Here is a 19,618-nt window from a genome sequence, read left to right as displayed (position 1 = left end):
ATGGTTTTGAGACATTTGACTTATTTGAATACAACATGAGATTTACATAAATAAATTGCAACATAAAACTTACAAAAACAAAAAGATAAGTATTGAAATACGTGTTTGAACACCAAAATAGCCAATTAGGGGATGTAGCTCAAATGGTAGAGCGCTCGCTTTGCATGCGAGAGGTACAGGGTTCGATCCCCTGCATCTCCATTGATTTTCACTTTTGCTTTTTCACTTTTTCACTTTTTCTAGGGTTCATCAAAAGAACCCCTCCCTCCCTCCCCCCTCTTAAATCGGTACCACCAATTCCTCCTGAACTCGTCTTCCAACACCCAACAACCTTCACGTCAATCATCTTCCACCATCTTCTTCTCCGCTTTTCTCGACCATTCCACTGGATTTCAAACTCAACAAGTATGTCTAATTGGAATTCAGTTCTTTGCGGTGTTTGCACTGATCGCATGGCCACTTTTTGGCAAACATATGGATGAATTTTTCCCTGCTCGTGGAGGAGCTTAGGGTGGTGCTGGAATTATGGGTTCAATTTGGCAACAATCAGAGGAATTAAAAGGTACAATTATATTTTAATATTTAAAGTTCTCTCTTTTTTTTTTTTTTTTTTTTTTTGTTTCAACTATTTATGATTCTAAGGGTTCGGTGTCGATTCTTTTGTTGTTTATGCTGCAATTTGTCTATATCAGTTTGGATATTTGTGTATAAATCTTTTTGTGTTGCCCTAAATACACCTGATATTTGTTTGGGTCCTAAACTGTTTGATGAAATTCCAAAGTGAAAAAGACAACATATGTAAAGACAATTTCGCATGCCATTTCTGTTGTTAGAATAATTGGATTTGATTTTTTATATAATGGGTATGTCTTCTTATCCTTAATTATTTCTATATTCTGGTTCTAATTTTGCCATTCTGTTCTCTTATATGTTTAGACAAGAAATCACTACTTGAATTATAATAAACGTACATGACTAATTAGCATTCTAGATCCTGGAGACAAGGGAAAATCATAATATATATATATATATATATATATAATATAATGTATAGCAGGTGATATCAATATTACGCGTAGGCATATGTAACATATTTGGGTAGAATCACTAGGCTGTCAAGATTCCAATTGTGTCGGATATGTATTAAGATAATATAGAACTGTAACCAACCATATATGTTGCTGATTGTCTGTCTCTATTTGCTTAATCCTCGTGAGTATTTTTCATTAGTTTTATGTGAAGATTCACGAGTGCACATGTACACGTTGTAGAAGAGAAATCGATCACCAATGCTAGATGTGTAAGGGCATAATGAATTTTGATTGTGCGTCGACTTATCATCTGTCTAGGGGACAAAATAAAGTACATCATATGTCATTACTCGTTGGAACATCGGAGAGACAATGAGAATATTGAGGAAGTTCCACCACATCACAACCAAGGGAGGATTATATTATTTTGCATGTCCCCTCGGTTTAGCTTCTATATAAAGGTGCAAAAGGGGGTTTCTTTTCTTCATCCAAACTTAAATCTGTTTCTTGATATCTTCTTCTTCTTCTAACAAACCTGAAAATGGCTCACCACACTCGTTCGATCAGCTTGCCAACCAGATCTAACCCTCTCACTCTTACAGTGGAGGAGCAATTGTGCCGATTAAGAACTTCAGAACTAGCTATCTCATCTTCATCATCCATTTCTAAGAATTTGGTGGCTCTTAAAGAATTATATGAATCAGTTGATGACTTGATCCAAATGCAACCAAGTCAATATGAAAACTGCCTAGACACAGTCTTGGATAGATCTCTCATGTTGTTGGATGTTTGTTCCACCACTAAGGATGTTTTATCTCTGATGAAGGGATGTGTTCAAGATCTTCAATCATCTATTCGCAGACGAGGAGATCTAAGTATGGTAAATGAATACAAGACCTCAATGAAAAAGATCGTCAAGGTGATCCGTAAATGTCTTGGAGGTCTTAAAAAGTTACAAAACAAAACTGAAGTTGAAGCAATAACTCTTGCTGTTTTTGAATCTATCTTGTCATTTTTCTCTGGATCAAAGCAAAGCAACCGATCATTGCTTTCGAAATTGGCAGGAACCAAGCATGTAGCATGCAATGAAGAGATCAACGAAATTGAGAAGGTTGAGATGACACTGAATGCCCGTGATTTGAAAAATGCTCAGAAGCCATTGGAGACACTGGAGATGAGCATCCAAATTCTTGAAGATGGAGTAGAATCTGTCTATAGGTGTTTGATCAAGAATAGAGTTTCACTTTTGAACATCAGCTATTAGAAACTCCTAAAATATAGCTCCAACTCCTTGGGCATTTCCCAACTTTTTATCGAGGAAATGCCTATGAAATTTTGACTGTACATTTTTGTAAATGAAAAAAATATAGAAATCATGAATACAACAAGTTTTTTGACTCCAATTATTCGTTTATTTATTATATTCACATCTTGTTTTTTTTGTATAGTAAATGTCCCCCGATGAGAACAAATTACCTACTAAGGTAATGTTTCATCTACTTTTTATTTAAAGCAAGTAGTAAATACTCCTCTCTTATTACGACCTTTAATTAGTATTACAATCAAGGTCTATGTTTATGACACGTCGTGCAAAGTTATACATATAGAGTTGACATTTGATTCAATCGAAATGCGCGTGAAAAGATTCTACATGTTATGGAGACAGGGGAACACATGCATTATAGAAGATCAGCTGGTGCTACGATCCATCGCTAATTAATAATAAATCACTAACCTGCACTATTTTAATCTAAAATCAAAGCTGTCAAGATTCCAGTTGTTGGTAGATGATGCATTAGATCACCATTAGACAATACAAATAATTCTGAAAAGCAAATGAGTGTACAATGAATATAACGTTTCTTTTCAGAAGACAATTAGCATATCCGTGGTGGGTGATATCATATATAATTAAGATTTAAGATCATAATGCTCAATATTATATATATATATATATGTGTGTGTGTGTGTGTGTGTGTGTGCGCGCGCGTGTGTGTGCAAGATTGTTTAAAGAGAACCCAAGTCTGTCAAGAATCTATTGTACTTCTTTTATCTTTTACATAAGAAAGTTCATGTAAAATGCCATGCAAGCATGGATGCCATTTTGTCATCCTCAATTGATTGTAGCGCGTTCATTGCTTGTTAAACCACTTCCGATTTTATTAAATGTATGATTTCTGAACATCTGCATTCACAAATTCTGGAAAAACTAGGAGAAACAAAATAAGCTAGTGTTTATGCTCAACGTACACAAATTTAAACTAAATTTGTATAATAACCATTCAACGTCTCTCCCATCCGCTCCAATTCCACGGAAGTTCAAACTCGGGCAGTCCTTGCCAAGTAATGGATGGATTTCACTGCTCGAGGAGAAGCTTGGAGTGGTGGAGTGCCAGGAGAAAGGATTTGTGTGGTGAAATAGGGGGGAGACCAGGAGACCAGGAGACGGTGATGTTTGTAATGTAGGAAAAGAAGATCTTGAAACTAAAAATTGAAATTTTTTCCAATGAAATTGGTTAGAGATTTCAGTGGAGAGGGTGGGTTTTCCTATAATGCTCTGAAAAGAATGAGAAGTCAGACATAGTGGGTTAATTGCAAACTGGCTAACAAACAGAGGAACTAAAAGATGCAAATAAAGCTTAAGATTTTTAAGTGCTTTATGTTGTCTGATGGACCTTTTGTTGCTTATAGTGCAATATGTGTATCTATGTAACTTTGGGTTTGTGCATAGATCATTCTCTTTTGTCTTAGATGATTGATTTATTTTCTTTGTTGAGTCCTAAATTGTTAGCTGAAAGTCCTAAGTGAAACTAAGTATAGATAATGTAGCGTTCAACTCGTGTTACTAAAATTGTATTTGATATTCCATATAGTGCTTATTTGTTCTTATCTTTTTCTCTAGTTTCTATGATTTGTTGGTGATTATGCTGTTCGCTCCCTTGTATGTCTGGACAAGACACCATTCACTTTACTTATTTATATGAACATGCATGACTCTGTAGTCAGGAGACCAGGAAAATAAGTCTAGCAAGAGCCAAGAGGTGATATCAAGATCACACGAGGCTACGTATTATATTTAAGTAGAAATATAAGCTGTAAAGATTCCAATTGTTTCGACAGTACCGATCTGCTTGGTGTTAAGACAATATATAACTTTTAACCAACTTTAGGTTTTGTTGACTGTCTGTTGCTGTCTGCTAACCCTCAATAGTATTTCTTATTATTTTTATTCGCACATGGACGCATTAACACCTTGGAAGAGAAATTAATCACCAAAACTAGAGGACATTATATGTCATTACTTGCTGGAACATCGAAGAGACAAAGAGAATATAGATGCAGTTCCATCACATGGAAACATAAGGTAAGATTACTTAATTCTGCATGTGTCCCCTAATAGTAGCTTCTATATAAAGGTGCAAAAGGGGTTTCTTTTCTTCATCAAGACTCAAACATCTGTCTCTACATATCTTCTTCTTCTAACAAACCTAAAAATGGCTTACCACACTCGTTCTATCAGCCTTCCAACTAGATCTAACCCTCTTACTCTTACAGTGGAGGAACAATTATGCCAACTAAGAACTTCAGAACTATCCACCTCATCTTCATCATCCATCTGCAATAATTTGGTTGCTCTTAAGGAACTGTATGAATCAGTTGATGACTTGATCCAAATGCAACCAAGTCAATATGAAAACTGCCTAGACACAGTCTTGGATAGATCTCTCATGTTGTTGGATGTTTGTTCCACTACTAAGGATGTTTTGTCTCTGATGAAAGGATGTGTTCAAGATCTTCAATCATCTATTCGTAGACGAGGAGATCTAAGTATGGTAAATGAATACAAGACCTCAATGAAAAAGATCGTCAAGGTGATCCGTAAATGTCTTGGAGGTCTAAAAAAGTTACAAAACAAAACTGAAGTTGAAGCAGTAACTCTTGCTATTTTTGAATCTATCTTGTCATTTCTCTCTGGATCTAAGCAAAGCAGCAGGTCATTGATTTCCAAATTGATGGGAAACAAGCGTGTAGCATGTAATGAAGAGATCAACGAAGTTGAGAATGTTGAGATGACTTTGGACGCCCATGACTTGAAAAATGCTAAGACGACATTGGAAATACTAGAGATGAGCATCCAAGATCTTGAGGATGGACTAGAATCCGTCTACAGATGTTTGATCAAGAACAGAGTTTCACTTCTAAACATCAACTAGTACTTTTATGAAATCTTCCAACTCCCTTAGGCATCATCCAAATTTTTATCAAGGAAATGCCTATGAAATTTTGATTGTACATTTTTGTAAATGAAAAGAAATAGATCATCAATACAAAAAGTTCTTTGACTCCAATTATCTGTTCATCAATTATTTTCATTCATCTTAATTTCATTTTAACATATTAAATGTTCCATTATTAGAACAAATATTAGTTACATACTAAGGTAATCTTTTATCTAAATATTGTTCATAGGGATTATTAACTTCAAGTTAATAATTTCATTGAAATTACGAGTCGAGTATCATTAAAATCAGGTTATTTGTTTAGCAATATACATAGAGCATTGACATTTGATTTAATTGAAATGCGCGTGAAAAGATTCTATCTGTTATGGTGAGGGGGCACACATGCATTAAATCAGATCAGCTGGTGCTACAATCAACTAATAATCAATAATTAAATACTAACTAAATAGTATTTAATCTAAAGGTAGAGTTGCCAAGATTCCAGTTGTTTGTAAATGATGCATCATACCACTATTAGACAATATAAACAATTCTATGAAGCAAATGTGGTTAGTAACTCGGTGATAATGCCATCGAGTAATTCAAAATAGTTTCAGTATAACTGACATGATTAACATAACCTGTAGTCAGCACACACACATGAAGATTGTACTAGTTAAATGATATTGTTTTTATTTCAATGGCACCGGTTTTCTCGTCTGTTTAATGTAATATCTTTTTTTTCCAATAGTGGTGATTGGAAGGAAAGGATAGGGAGCTTTTGAATCAGATTTTGGTGTAAGCTGTAGACAAGGAAGGTGAGTCTTCTTATATTATGCCTATTATGATAGCCAATACAATGGATAAAAGGTACATATGAAGTTTAATATGTGGCAGACTGACTGATCATCTATCTCACTAGGAGAAAACAAGTTCACGGTTGTGCTCATCTGTGTCTATGTAGATTTGGGAGACGAAGGAAAATTATCTAGATTACTGTAGCAGGAGGTGGTATCAAGATCACATGAGGATATTTATTATAGTTGAGTATAAGGCTAGGCTCTCAATATTCGAATTGTATCAAATGGATAGATTCGATATGTTTAAGATAATATATAACTCCCACCACCCATGATTTTGCTGATTGTCTGTTGCTGTCTGCTTTCCCTCATGTGTACTTCTCATTAGTTTTATATGAAGGTTGAACAATGCACATGCACGCAGTTACACCTAATAACATAAATATATATAATGGAACGGGAACCTAATGCCCAATTGCGTAATGAACCAAATGTGCATTGAGTGATCATCTGTTGAGGGAACAAAATAAGGGGCACATTATATGCGGAAATATATAGAAAGGCCCACCACATGACAACATAAGGTATTAGATATGATTACTTTATTCCGCTTGTCCCCTCCTTGTAGCTTGTATATAAGGTGCAACAAGGGAGTTTCTTTTCTTCATCAAACTCAGTTCAAGTTGTAGTTGTACACATCTTGTTCTTTAAAAAAATCTGAAAATGGCTTACCACACTCGTTCTATCAGCCTCCCAACTAGATCTAACCCTCTCACTCTTACAGTGGAGGAACAATTGTGCCGATTAAGAACTTCAGAACTATCCACCTCATCTTCATCATCTATCTCCAATAATTTGGTTGCTCTTAAGGAACTGTATGAATCAGTTGATGACTTGATCCAAATGCAACCAAGTCAATATGAAAACTGCCTAGACACTGTCTTGGATAGATCTCTCATGTTGTTGGATGTTTGTTCCACTACTAAGGATGTTTTGTCTCAGATGAAGGGATGTGTTCAAGATCTTCAATCATCTATTCGTAGACGAGGAGATCTAAGTATGGTAAATGAATACAAGACCTCAATGAAAAAGATCGTCAAGGTGATCCGCAAATGTCTTGGAGGTCTTAAAAAGTTACAAAATAAAAATGAAGTTGAAGCAATAACTCTTGCTATTTTTGAATCTATCTTGTCATTTCTCGCTGGATCTAAGCAAAGCAGCAGGTCATTGGTTTCCAAATTGATGGGAAACAAGCGTGTAGCATGTAATGAAGAGATCAACGAAGTTGAGATGACTTTGAACGCCCATGACTTGAAAAATGCTAAGAAGACATTGGAAACACTAGAAATGAGCATCCAAAGTCTTGAGGATGGACTAGAATCCGTCTACAGATGTTTGATCAAGAACAGAGTTTCACTTCTAAACATCAACTAGTGCTGTTACCAAATCTTCGAACTCCCTTAGGCATCATCCAAATTTTTATCAAGGAAATGCCTATAAAATTTTGATTGTACATGTTTGTAAATGAAAACAAATAAAAAGTTCTTTGACACCAATTATCTGTTGATTTATTATTTTCATTAATCTTTATTTCATTTGAACATATTAAATATTCGGTTATTAGATCAAATTTAAGTTACATACTAAGGCAATCTTTTATCTACCTATTGTTCATAGGGATTTGCTTCATGTTAATAACTCCACTGTAATTATTATTCGAGTAGCACTACAAGCAGGTTTTTTTTACGAAATGGTTGTGCACAGCAATATACATAGAGCGCTGACATTTGATTCAATTGAAATGCACGTGAAAAGATATTATCTGTTATGGAGAGGAGGGACACATGCATTAAATCAGGTCAACTGGTGCTACAATCACGTAATAATGAATAAGAAAATGCTAACTTAATAGTATTTAGATCTAAAGTTAGAGTTGCCAGGATTCGAGTTGTTTGTAAATGATGCATCAGATCACTATTAGACAGTATAAACAATTGTATGAGCAAATGTGGTTAGCAACTCGGTGCTAATGCCATCAGGTAATTCAAAGTAATCATTTAAATATAACTGACATGATGACATGATTGATGGAACCTGTAGTCTGCACGCACACATGATGATTCTATTACTAAAATGATATTGTTTTTATTTCAATAGCACCGTTTCTCTTGTTTGTCTAGTGTAGTAATTTTTTTTCCAATAGTTGTGATTGGAAGGCAGAGATGGGAAGCTTTTGATCAATTTTTGGTGTGAGTATGGGAGAAGGAAGGTTTATTATTTGAAATTCTTGAATGATTGATTACTAATAAGTAGCTTAAACAACCTAAAAGAAGTCTTTTTAAATTATGCCTATTATGATAACAATACAATGGAGATAAAAGGTACAAATGAAATTTAGATTTATAATTTCTCATTATTGTTTTTGGTAAATCTTGTTATGCTTACATAGCTTAGTGGTAAGTATTTACGTCAAAAAAGAACAAGTCAATTGATAATGAATATCTTTTTGTTACTTGTTATTGTCCTCTAACTGTTTTCTGATACTCCCAAATAATAGTTTTGTAAATACATTGGTTTCGAGGAACTCGTGTGACTTGTGGAGTTCTTCTTGATTCTTACCTAGCTGTTATCCATTCATACTTTTCTTATTTATTTTGCGGCGTTTGTGCATGATTATTGATGCAGCAGTAACCTCAGTTGTTTTTTACTTCAGGAGTGGCGAGTTGGAAGGTAAAGATGGGAAGCTTTTGAGAAATAACTTCAACAGATTTTGGTGAGAGCTTTGGATAGAGAAGGTGGGGCTTCTTATATAGACGATCTCAGAGGAGGCAAAAGGTACATATAAAGTTTAAGATTAAGGTTTATAAATATGAAATATCTAATAACTGTTTGTGAAAATGATGAAGTATGGAGCTGATGGATGGTTACGAATGGTTTGGTTTATATATCTCTCTTTTCTTTTCTGTTTTCTTCGGTCCTGATCGTTTTGCCAAAATCGCAATATGATAGATGTACAATGTAGCATGCAGCTAGTATTATAAGAATAAATGGAGTTGATAGTTTACATAGTGGTTACTGTAGTGGGGATTATGTAGTTATGCCATTTTGTTCCCTGCTATATATTTTGGGAAGACACCATAATTATCATAGACATGCATATGTCGCATTCTAAATTCAGGAAACAAGGTAAACATATGGACAAGTGTATTAGGAGATGATATGAAGATCATAGGTGGGGATATTTATAATACTTAAACTTGAACTCCAGGCTGCCAAGATTCCAATTGTTCCAAAAGTATGGTCTGATCAACCATTGATTTTGCTCATTGTCTGTTGTTTTCTGCTTCCAGTCATGAGTTTTTCTCATTATTTTTATGTGGACATTCACGAGTACACATGCACAAATTTACACCTTAGAAAAGAAATTAACCACCAAAACTAGAAGCCCAATTGAATAATGAACGTGGGTTGACTGATCATCTGTCCACGGGACAAACTAAACGCAACATTATATGTCATTACTCGCTGGAACATCAGAGAGACAAAGAGAATATAGATGAAGGTCCATAACATGGCAACCTAACTACCTAAGGTATGATTACTTAATTCGGCATGTCCCCTCATTTTAGCTCCTATATAAAGGTGCAAAAGGGGGTTTCCTTTCTTCATCAAAACTCAAATCTGCATTTGCAATTCTATACCTTCTCTTCTTCTAAAGAAGCATAAAATGGCCTACCACACTCGTTCTATCAGCCTTCCAACTAGATCTAACCCTCTTACTCTTACAGTGGAGGAACAATTATGCCAACTAAGAACTTCAGAACTATCTACCTCATCTTCATCATCCATCTGCAATAATTTGGTTGCTCTTAAGGAACTGTATGAATCAGTTGATGACTTGATCCAAATGCAACCAACTCAATATGAAAACTGCCTAGACACAGTCTTGGATAGATCTCTCATGTTGTTGGATGTTTGTTCCACTACTAAGGATGTTTCGTCTCTGATGAAGGGATGTGTTCAAGATCTTCTATCATCTATTCGTAGACGAGGAGATCTAAGTATGGTAAATGAATACAAGACCTCAATGAAAAAGATCGTCAAGGTGATCCGTAAATGTCTTGGAGGTCTTAAAAAGTTACAAAACCAAAATGAAGTTGAAGCAATAACTCTTGTTGTTTTTGAATCTATCTTGTCATTTCTCGCTGGATCTAAGCAAAGCAGCAGGTCATTGATTTCCAAATTGATGGGGAACAAGCGTGTAGCATGTAATGAAGAGATCAACGAAGTTGAGAACGTTGAGATGACTTTGGACGCCCATGACTTGAAAAATGCTAAGAAGACATTGGAAACACTAGAAATGAGCATCCAAGGTCTTGAGGATGGACTAGAATCCGTCTACAGATGTTTGATCAAGAACAGAGTTTCACTTCTAAACATCAATTAGTGCTTTTACCAGATCTTCGAACTCCCTTAGGCATCATCCAAATTTTTATCAAGGAAATGCCTATAAAATTTTGATTGTACATTTTTGTAAATGAAAACAAATAGAAATCATCAATACAAAAAGTTCTTTGACACCAATTATCTGTTGATTTATTATTTTCTTTAATCTTTATTTCATTTGAACATATTAAATATTCCATTATTAGATCAAATTTAAGTTGCACTAAGGCAATCTTTTATCTACCTATTGTTCATAGGGATTATTAACTTCAAATTAATAACTACATTGTAATTATGATGCTGACAATTAGGTTCTTTGTTTATGAAATGGTTGTGGATAGCAGTATATATTTGCATTGACTTTGATTCAATTGCGATGCGCGTGAAAAGATTCTAGCTGTTACGGAAAGGGGGACACATGCATTAAATTAGATCAGCTGGTGCTACAATCAAGCAATACTCAATAATAAAAGACTAACTTAATAGTATTTAACCTAAAGTTAGAGTTGTCAAGATTCCAGTTGTTTGTAACTGATGCATCAGATTACTATTAGACAATATAAACAATTTGGCAAAGCAAATTTGGTTAGTAACTCGGTGTTAATGCCATCGGGTAGTTCAAACTAGTCACTTAAATATAACTGACATGATTGACAGAACCTGCAGTCTGCACGCACATGAAGATTCAACTAGTTAACTGATATTGTTTTGATTTCAATGGCACTGTTTCCCTTGTTTGTTTAATGTAATCTTTATTCTTTTTCTTCTTCCAATAGCTTTGCTTGGAAGGCAAAGACGGGAACACGTGAGTTATACTTATATCAGATCAGCTGGTGCTGCGAAAAAATGTAACTAGTTATAAACGACAAACTTATTAGTATTTAATCTAAATTTAAAGCTGTCAGGATTTTAGTTGTTGATAAGTGATGCATTATATTACCATTGAGCAATATCAGTAACTCGTTCCACTGCCATAAGATAGTTAAAGTTAGTCGCTTTAATGTAAGTGACAAAATTTACAAAACCCGTAAAAGCACGCGTGCATGAATATCCTACTAATGAAATGACATTGTTTTTTATTCCAATAGCACAGTTTTTGTTCCTTTAATTTGATTTCTTTTTCTTATCTGCTTCATTGGTGGCGAGATTGAAGGTCCAGATGGGAAGCTTTCGACAAATAACTTCAATAGACTTTGGTAAGAGCTATAGGCAGAGAAGGTGAGGCTTAAGATTAAGGTTTATAAATATGAAATATGTACTAGCTGTTTCTGAAAATGATGAAGTATGGTTTGGTGGTGATCTTTTTCATTCTTTTTCTTCGGCCTGATCTTTTTCCTGAAATTCCAAATGAAAGATATTAGACAGTAGCACTGTGTTATTCGAATAAATGAATTTGACATATAGGGTTATGTATTATTTTTTGATATCTTGGTGGTGATTATGCCATCTGGTTCTCTGGTATATTAAATTAAGACACCATTGACTTTACTTGATTTGTCATAGCATGCACGACTATGTCGCGTTCTAGATTTAGGACACAAGGGAAAATCATATACATAAGTGTATCAGGAGAAGATATGAAGATCATAGATGGGGATACTAACCTAGAACTCTAGGCTGCCAAGATTCCAATTGTTCCAAAAGTATAATCTGACCAACCATAGATTTTGCTTATTGTCTGTTGTTTTCTGCTTCCTGTCATGAGTTTTTCTCATTATTTTTATGAGGACATTCACGAGTACACATGCATGCATTTACTCATTTCGAAAGAAATTAATCACCAAAACTAGATGCCCAATAGAATAATGAACGTCGGTCGACCGATCATCTGTCCACAGGACAAACTAAATGCAGGATTATATTGGCATTACTCGCTGGAACATCAACGAGACAAAGAGAATATAGATGAAAGTCCATAACATGGCAACCTAAGTTATGATTACTTAATTCGGCATGTCCCCTCATTTTAGCTCCTATATAAAGGTGCAAAAGAGGGTTTCCTTTCTTCATCAAAACTCAAATCTACATTTGCATTTCTATACCTTCTCTTCTTCTAAAGACGCATAAAATGGCTTACCACACTCGTTCTATCAGCCTTCCCACTAGATCTAACCCTCTTACTCTTACCATGGAGGAACAATTGTGCCAATTAAGAACTTCAGAACTATCCACCTCATCTTCATCATCCATCTGCAACAATTTGGTTGCTCTTAAGGAACTGTATGAATCAGTTGATGACTTGATCCAATTGCAACCAACTCAATATGAAAACTCCCTAGACACAGTCTTGGATAGATCTCTCATGTTGTTGGATGTTTGTTCCACTACTAAGGATGTTTTGTCTCAGATGAAGGGATGTGTTCAAGATCTTCAATCATCTATCCGTAGACGAGGAGATCTAAGTATGGTAAATGAATACAAGACCTCAATGAAAAAGATCGTTAAGGTGATCCGTAAATGTCTTGGAGGTCTTAAAAAGCTAAAAAACCAAAATGAAGTTGAAGCAATAGTTCTTGCTATTTTTGAATCCATCTTGTCATTTCTCTCCGGATCAAAACAAAGCAGCAGGTCATTGATTTCCAAATTGTTAGGAAACAAGCGTGTTGCATGTAATGAAGAGATCAACGAAGTTGAGAACGTTGAGATGACTTTGGACGCCAAAGACTTAAAAAATGCTCAGAAGCCATTGGAGACACTGGAGATGAGCATCCAAAATCTTGAGGATGGTCTAGAATCCGTCTACCGATGTTTGATCAAGAACAGAGTTTCACTTCTTAATATCATGCATTAGTAGCTTACTACTACATCATGATTGGGTATTATCCAAATTTTATCAAGGAAATACCTACAAAATTTTGTCTGTATAGTTATGTAAATTAAAGAAAACAAAGAAATTATTAATAGAAAAGCTCTTTTGACCCAAAATATGTGTTCATCTTATATTTCTCATTACCGTTCTCTGTTATTTCCTTCTCTTTCCCTTGTTGTTTCTTATGAATATAAAAAGGCATCGGTTTCCTAAAACAATTTTCCTGATCTAAGTTAATTAACATATCTCTTCATCTAAGTTAATAATTAATTCTCCTGGTCGAACCTGCTAAAGCATTGTCTTCGATTTGAATCATTTGCTCGTGTTAATATTCCAATTGTCGGGTAAGTAAGGCAGCATTAAGAGTTAGTAGTATGAAGCTTTGTAAATAGTTTGGCGAACCTTCGTGGTCAGGCATTTCCAACAAAGGTGAGATATCAACCACTGAGAATACATGTGCAAGTTAGTAACCAATAGTGTGCCATTAATTATCTCTGTACACACAAACAGATACAAGCATATATGTAATATATTCACCTCGATTGAATCATGTAGGCATGCGAAGATTCTGATATCATGGGGGCGTAAGGGTTAGCAGATTCGAACGATTTCTTATTAATTGATGTGAACATTTTACTGGCGTTTGGTGAAGTCCAACGAAAGTGATATATTATCGATCAATTCATGTGGTCGTGCACATATTTTATTATATATGTACAATAAGTTTAAGATGATAAGATTGGTATCTTGCCTTCGTTTATTGAACAACGAAGAGACACTGGTGAAAATTTTGGTAGCTCCATCACATGACAACCGAACAAGGGTCTCGACACACACGCACGCGCTCACACACACACACACACGCACACACATATATATATATATATATATTTGAATTTGAGTTTGTAGCAACATTTATCTTGAATGAGGTTTAAATCTTTCTATTAAAGCATCTCTGATTTTATTGGTAATCAATTTAATAGGTTTAATTCTTTTTTAGTTTAAATTTTGATTTTGTGCTTCAGTAAGCTGTCATTAACTTGCTGACCAGATTCTCATACCCACACTGGCCAATACTTGTGAGGAGGTTATGTACACGTGTCAGGGAGGAAGAGAATTTCACTGTCGCAAACTGCTATTGCAGGTAGAACCACATTGAGATAGTGACCTCTCCACAAGCGAGTTGATTTGGAAAAAAACTATACTGCAAGAGTTAGCTTCACAATCCGGGCAGCGTGCATTGAGAAGCTACCTACAGTGGACCAGCTGAGCCGTAGGAGACTTTGTACTTGGTTAATAGATGCATCATATGCAAAGAGGCAGAGGAGTCCGCAGATCACCTATTCATTCACTGCTGCTGCCTTGTGTTTGTGGAACTATTTAATCAACACCATTAGGACAAGCTGGTGCCCCCTTAAATGCCGTCAACCAAACGCTGGAACAGTGTGGCAGAGCTTGAAGAACCCAAAGGAAAGAAAATAAATATGGAATGTGGTTGCTAAAGCCATAATAGTGATGGTCATTTTATGTCTACTAAGCATCCCAAGATGAGTGAATGAGTTAGGGTTTTTTGCGAACATTATGTACATTGTTGGATATTTGAATTCATTTCCGTGGACATTTATCTTGCACTATGAACAAAACCCTAAGATTATCATTTTGTCGGTTGAAGGATGACTATAATTTTTACATAATCCGTAAAATGCACGGATGCATGAATATCCTACTAGTGAAATAACATTGTTTTTTTATCCCATGGCACAGTTTTTGTTTCTTTAATTTGGTTTCGGTTTTACCTCAGGACTGGCGACTTGGAAGGTAAAGATGGGAAGCGTATGAGAAATAACTTCAACAGATTTTCATGAGAGCTATGGGTAGAGAAGGTGAGGCTCCTTATGTAGACGATCTCAAAGGAGACAAAAGGTACATGTAAGGTTTAAGATTTAGGTTTATAACATGAAATATCTAATAACTGTTTGTGATAATGATGAAGTATGGTTCAGTGATGATCTTTTTTTTGTTTATAGTGCAATATGCGTTTATGTATTCGGACCTGTATATAAATCTCCTTTTCGTTTCTATTTTCTTCGGTCCTGATCTTTTTGCTGAAATTTCAAAATGATAGATATAAAACAATCTAGCATGCCGCCAGTGTTATTTGACACTATTGATTTGATATTTTACATAGTGGTGATTATGCCATTTTGTTCTCTGATATATTTAGAGAAGACACCATACTCTATCATATACATGCACGACTATGACGCATTCTAGATTCAGGAAACAAGGGAAATTTATATAGACAAGTGTATCAGGAAACGATATGAAGATCATAGATGGGGATATTTGTAAAACTAGAACTCTAGGCTAACAAGATTCCAATTGTTCCAAAAGTATGGTCTGGGCAACCTTAGATTTTGCTCATTGTCTGTTGTTTTCTACTTCCTCTAATGAGTATTTTTCATTAGTGTAATGTGGACATTCACGAGTACACATGCACGAATTTACACCTTTGGAAAGAAATTAACTACCAAACTAGATGCCCAATTGAATAATGAACGTGGGTCGACTGATCATCTGTCCACGGGACAAACAAAACACAACATTATATGTCATTACTCGCTGGAACATCAAAGAGACAAAGAGAATATAGATGCAGGTCCATAACATGGCAACCTAAGGTATGATTACTTAATTCGGCATGTCCCCTCATTTTAGCTCCTATATAAAGGTGCAAAAGGGGGTTTCCTTTCTTCATCAAAACTCAAATCTACATTTGCATTTCTATACCTTCTCTTCTTCTAAAGAAGCATAAAATGGCTTACCACACTCGTTCTATCAGCCTTCCAACTAGATCTAACCCTCTTACTCTTACAGTGGAGGAACAATTATGCCAACTAAGAAGAACTTCAGAACTATCCACCTCATCTTCATCATCCATCTGCAATAATTTGGTTGCTCTTAAGGAACTGTATGAATCAGTTGATGACTTGATCCAAATGCAACCAACTCAATATGAAAACTGCCTAGACACAGTCTTGGATAGATCTCTCATGTTGTTGGATGTTTGTTCCACTACTAAGGATGTTTTGTCTCTGATGAAGGGATGTGTGCAAGATCTTCAATCATCTATTCGTAGAAGAGGAGATCTAAGTATGGTAAATGAATACAAGACCTCAATGAAAAAGATCGTCAAGGTGATCCGTAAATGTCTTGGAGGTCTTAAAAAGTTACAAAACCAAAATGAAGTGGAAGCAATAGCTCTTGCTGTTTTTGAATCTATCTTGTCATTTCTGTCTGGATCAAAGCAAAGCAGCAGGTCATTGATTTCCAAATTGTTAGGAAACAAGCGTGTTGTATGTAATGAAGAGATCAACGAAGTTGAGAACGTTAAGATGACTTTGGACGCCAAAGACTTAAAAAATGCTCAGAAGCCACTTGAGACACTGGAGATGAGCATCCAAAATCTTGAGGATGGTCTAGAATCCGTCTACAGATGTTTGATCAAGAACAGAGTTTCACTTCTTAATACCATGCATTAGTAGCTTACTACTACATCATGGTTGGGTATTATCCAAATTTTATGAAGGATATACCTACAAAATTTTGTCTGTATAATTATGTAAATGAAAGCAAACAAAGAAATTATTAATACAAAAGCTCTTTTGACTCAAAATACTTGTTCATCTTATATTTCTCATTACCGTTCTCTGTTATTTCCTTCGCTTTCCCTTGTTGTTTCTTATGAATATAAAAAGGCATCGGTATCCTAAAACAATTTTTCTGATCTAAGTTAATTAACATATCTCTTTATCTAAGTTGATAATTAATCTCTTGATCTGACCTTCTGATAGAACTTGTACAGGTATTGATAACCAGCATTATCTTCGATTGAATCTTTCGCTCATGTAAATATTCCAATTGTCGGGGAGGTAAGGTAGCATTAAGAATTAGCTGATTCGAAATTGTTTGTAGAAATAATAATGTTATGAAGCTTTTTTTAATAGTTTGGTGCACCTTCGTGGTTGCGCATTTCCAGCAAAGGTGAGATATCAAAGATCAGGAATACATGTGCAAATTAATTACCAATAGTGTGTCATTAATTATCTCTGTGCACACATACACGCAAACACACACGCGCATATATATCATATGTAATTAATTCACCTCGATTGAATCATTTGTGCATGTGAAGATCTGATTTTTGGGTAGACAAAGGGGGGATAAGAGTTAGCAGATTCGAATGGTTTCTTATTAATGGATGTGAATATTTTAGAGGCGTTTAGTGAAGTCCAATAAAAGTGATATATTATCGATCAATTCATGCATACGTGCACATATTTTATTATATTTACGATTAAGTGGTATATTGCTTTTGTTTATTGAACAAGGAAGAGACATTGGCGAAGATTGTGGTAGCTCCATCACATGATAACCGTTACCGAAGTAAGGTAGGATCAGTTAATGAGTATTCATGTAACCTCATATAGGCCTATAATTCTGCTAATTGTCTGTTGCTGCCTGCTCCGATTACGAGTTCTGCGATTAATTTCCATGAATATTCATTCATATGCACCCAATTAGACCATAGAAGATAAATTAATACTGGAAATATAATTATGTTATTGATGTGTTCGCTGAACGATCATTCATGCAGGGACAGAAAAGGGCCACATTATATGTCATTTATCGCTGGAATAACGAAGAGACAACGACGATGAGAGAGGGAGTTCTACTACATGACAACCTCAATGAGGTAGGATTATAATATTTTGCCTGTCACCTGTTTGTAGTTTCTATATAAAGTGCAATATGGGGGGTTTCTTTTCTTCATTAAAACTCAAATCTGCATTTGTATTTCTATACCTCTTCTTCTAACAAAACTGAAAATGGCTCACCACACTCGCTCCATCAGTTTGCCTACTACGTCTAACCCTCTTACTCTTACAGTTGAGGAACAATTGTGCCGATTAAGATCTTCTGACTTAGCCACCTCATCTTCATCATCCATCTCCCACAATTTGGTTGCTCTTAAAGAATTATATGAATCAGTTGATGACTTGATCCAATTGAAACCAATTCAATACGAAAACTCCCTAGACACAGTCTTGGACAGATCACTTATGTTGTTGGATGTTTGTTCAACTACTAAGGATGTTTTGTCTCAGATGCAGCAATGTGTTCAAGATCTTCAATCATCTATCCATAGACGAGGTGATTTTGATCTGGCAAACGAATACATGACTTCTAGAAAAAAGATCGTTAAGATTATCAGAAAGTGCCTTGGAGATCTAAAAATGATGAGAAACAAGAATATAGTTATGGACATTGTACTAAGAGAAGTTGAAGAAACTTCTTTTGCAGTTTTTGAATCTATCTTAACTTTTCTATCTGGTTCGAAGCAACGCAGTAAGTCATTGATCTCCAAATTGATGAATAACAAGCGTGTAACATCCAATGAGGAGATCAACGAAGTTGAAAAGGTCAACATGGCACTTAACGCCCGAGACATCAAAAGTTCTAAGAAGTCATTAGAGACATTGGAAATCAATATCCAAGATTTCGGAGAAGGATTAGAGAGTGTGTTTAGGAGTTTGATTAAGACAAGAGTGTCACTCTTGAACATTCTCAACTAAATAGTTGAAATTCTTCTTCTCCGATTGGTATTATCCGTATTTTATCAGGAAATACCATTGGAAATTTTACTGTACATGTAGCAAATATTAATACAACATACTCTTTTTACTTCAAATATGTCTCATATTTTTATTCATGTTGATTGAACATTAATGGCTTCTTTATTTGATCTAGTTTTCCCACTGATTGTTTTAACTTTGGATTATGTGTTTATCGTTTAGTTTCATACATAATAGCACACAAAATTTACCCGAACCGATGAAAGAAAACGACAACTATGTCATACTGTATATGATTTTGTTACAGCAGATAGAATAAGATACAAGTTAACCATCCATTTGTATGCAGTTTACTATTTTTTGTCAACAGTTGGTAGCCCAAGTGGTTCCAAGGTGTTGACATAAACTCCAGACCAGGTTCAAATCCCAGAGAAGGTGGAATCTTTGGTTATTTGATTTGGGATTATTAGGGTGTAAATTGAGCGTATCACATCTTTGATGTATCAATGCCAAATGTAATGACATACGTAGATCGTAGTCGACTTCCAAAAAAAAAAAATATAATTTTGGTACTCTAATAATGGATCGAAATCGTGCAGGTTTATTAAAATGCCATCGACTTCAACTGATTCATAAATGCGATGCTGCCGATTCAGATGACAAGGGTAAGCAT

At 35.2% G+C, this 19,618-nt stretch overlaps 3 protein-coding genes and 1 non-coding gene across 14 annotated transcripts; all 4 read left to right on the top strand.

Annotated features, from left to right (window-relative positions):
* Positions 1–128: 128 nt before the first annotated feature.
* TRNAA-UGC (transfer RNA alanine (anticodon UGC)) lies at positions 129–201 on the top strand. The gene has a single exon. It is a non-coding gene; the product is annotated as a tRNA-Ala (tRNA).
* Positions 154–16,985, top strand: LOC147544932 (uncharacterized). 10 transcript variants are annotated; one of them, XM_086673931.1, is made up of 5 exons: positions 267–562; positions 6,006–6,072; positions 8,768–8,889; positions 11,277–11,348; positions 11,654–16,985. In XM_086673931.1, exon 5 carries the CDS (start codon positions 16,126–16,128, stop codon positions 16,849–16,851), a length of 726 nt encoding a protein of 241 aa, XP_086530057.1. In that variant the 5' UTR covers positions 267–562; positions 6,006–6,072; positions 8,768–8,889; positions 11,277–11,348; positions 11,654–16,125; the 3' UTR covers positions 16,852–16,985. The 10 variants fall into 9 exon arrangements, 7 of the variants coding, with proteins under 7 accessions (XP_086530063.1, XP_086530060.1, XP_086530058.1 ...); XM_086673932.1 differs by lacking the exon at positions 11,277–11,348 and having other exon boundaries at positions 11,654–11,696; positions 15,111–16,985; XR_015239875.1 differs by lacking the exon at positions 11,654–16,985 and having other exon boundaries at positions 11,277–11,623.
* On the top strand, positions 6,082–7,668 carry LOC147544933 (uncharacterized). The gene has a single exon (XM_086673939.1). It carries the CDS (start codon positions 6,778–6,780, stop codon positions 7,486–7,488), a length of 711 nt encoding a protein of 236 aa, XP_086530065.1. The 5' UTR covers positions 6,082–6,777; the 3' UTR covers positions 7,489–7,668.
* A 189-nt stretch (positions 16,986–17,174) lies between the features above and the next one.
* Positions 17,175–19,061, top strand: LOC147544931 (uncharacterized). Of its 2 annotated transcripts, none has more exons than XR_015239874.1 (2): positions 17,175–17,241; positions 17,967–19,061. XR_015239874.1 is itself a non-coding variant. In XM_086673930.1 (2 exons), the coding sequence occupies exon 2, from the start codon at positions 18,199–18,201 to the stop codon at positions 18,943–18,945; it is 747 nt and encodes a 248-aa protein (XP_086530056.1). In that variant the 5' UTR covers positions 17,635–17,760; positions 17,967–18,198. The 2 variants fall into 2 exon arrangements, 1 of the variants encoding a protein (XP_086530056.1); XM_086673930.1 differs by lacking the exon at positions 17,175–17,241 and adding an exon at positions 17,635–17,760 and having other exon boundaries at positions 17,967–18,945.
* Positions 19,062–19,618: the final 557 nt, after the last annotated feature.

Source organism: Eschscholzia californica, unplaced genomic scaffold (assembly GCF_041429995.1).
Source record: "Eschscholzia californica isolate CP2 unplaced genomic scaffold, dmEscCali1.0.p SCAF_4, whole genome shotgun sequence".
In the NCBI taxonomy this organism is placed as follows: domain Eukaryota; kingdom Viridiplantae; phylum Streptophyta; class Magnoliopsida; order Ranunculales; family Papaveraceae; genus Eschscholzia; species Eschscholzia californica.
The sequence above is the reverse complement of the archived record's forward strand: the minus strand, read 5'-3'. Positions and strand labels throughout refer to the sequence as shown.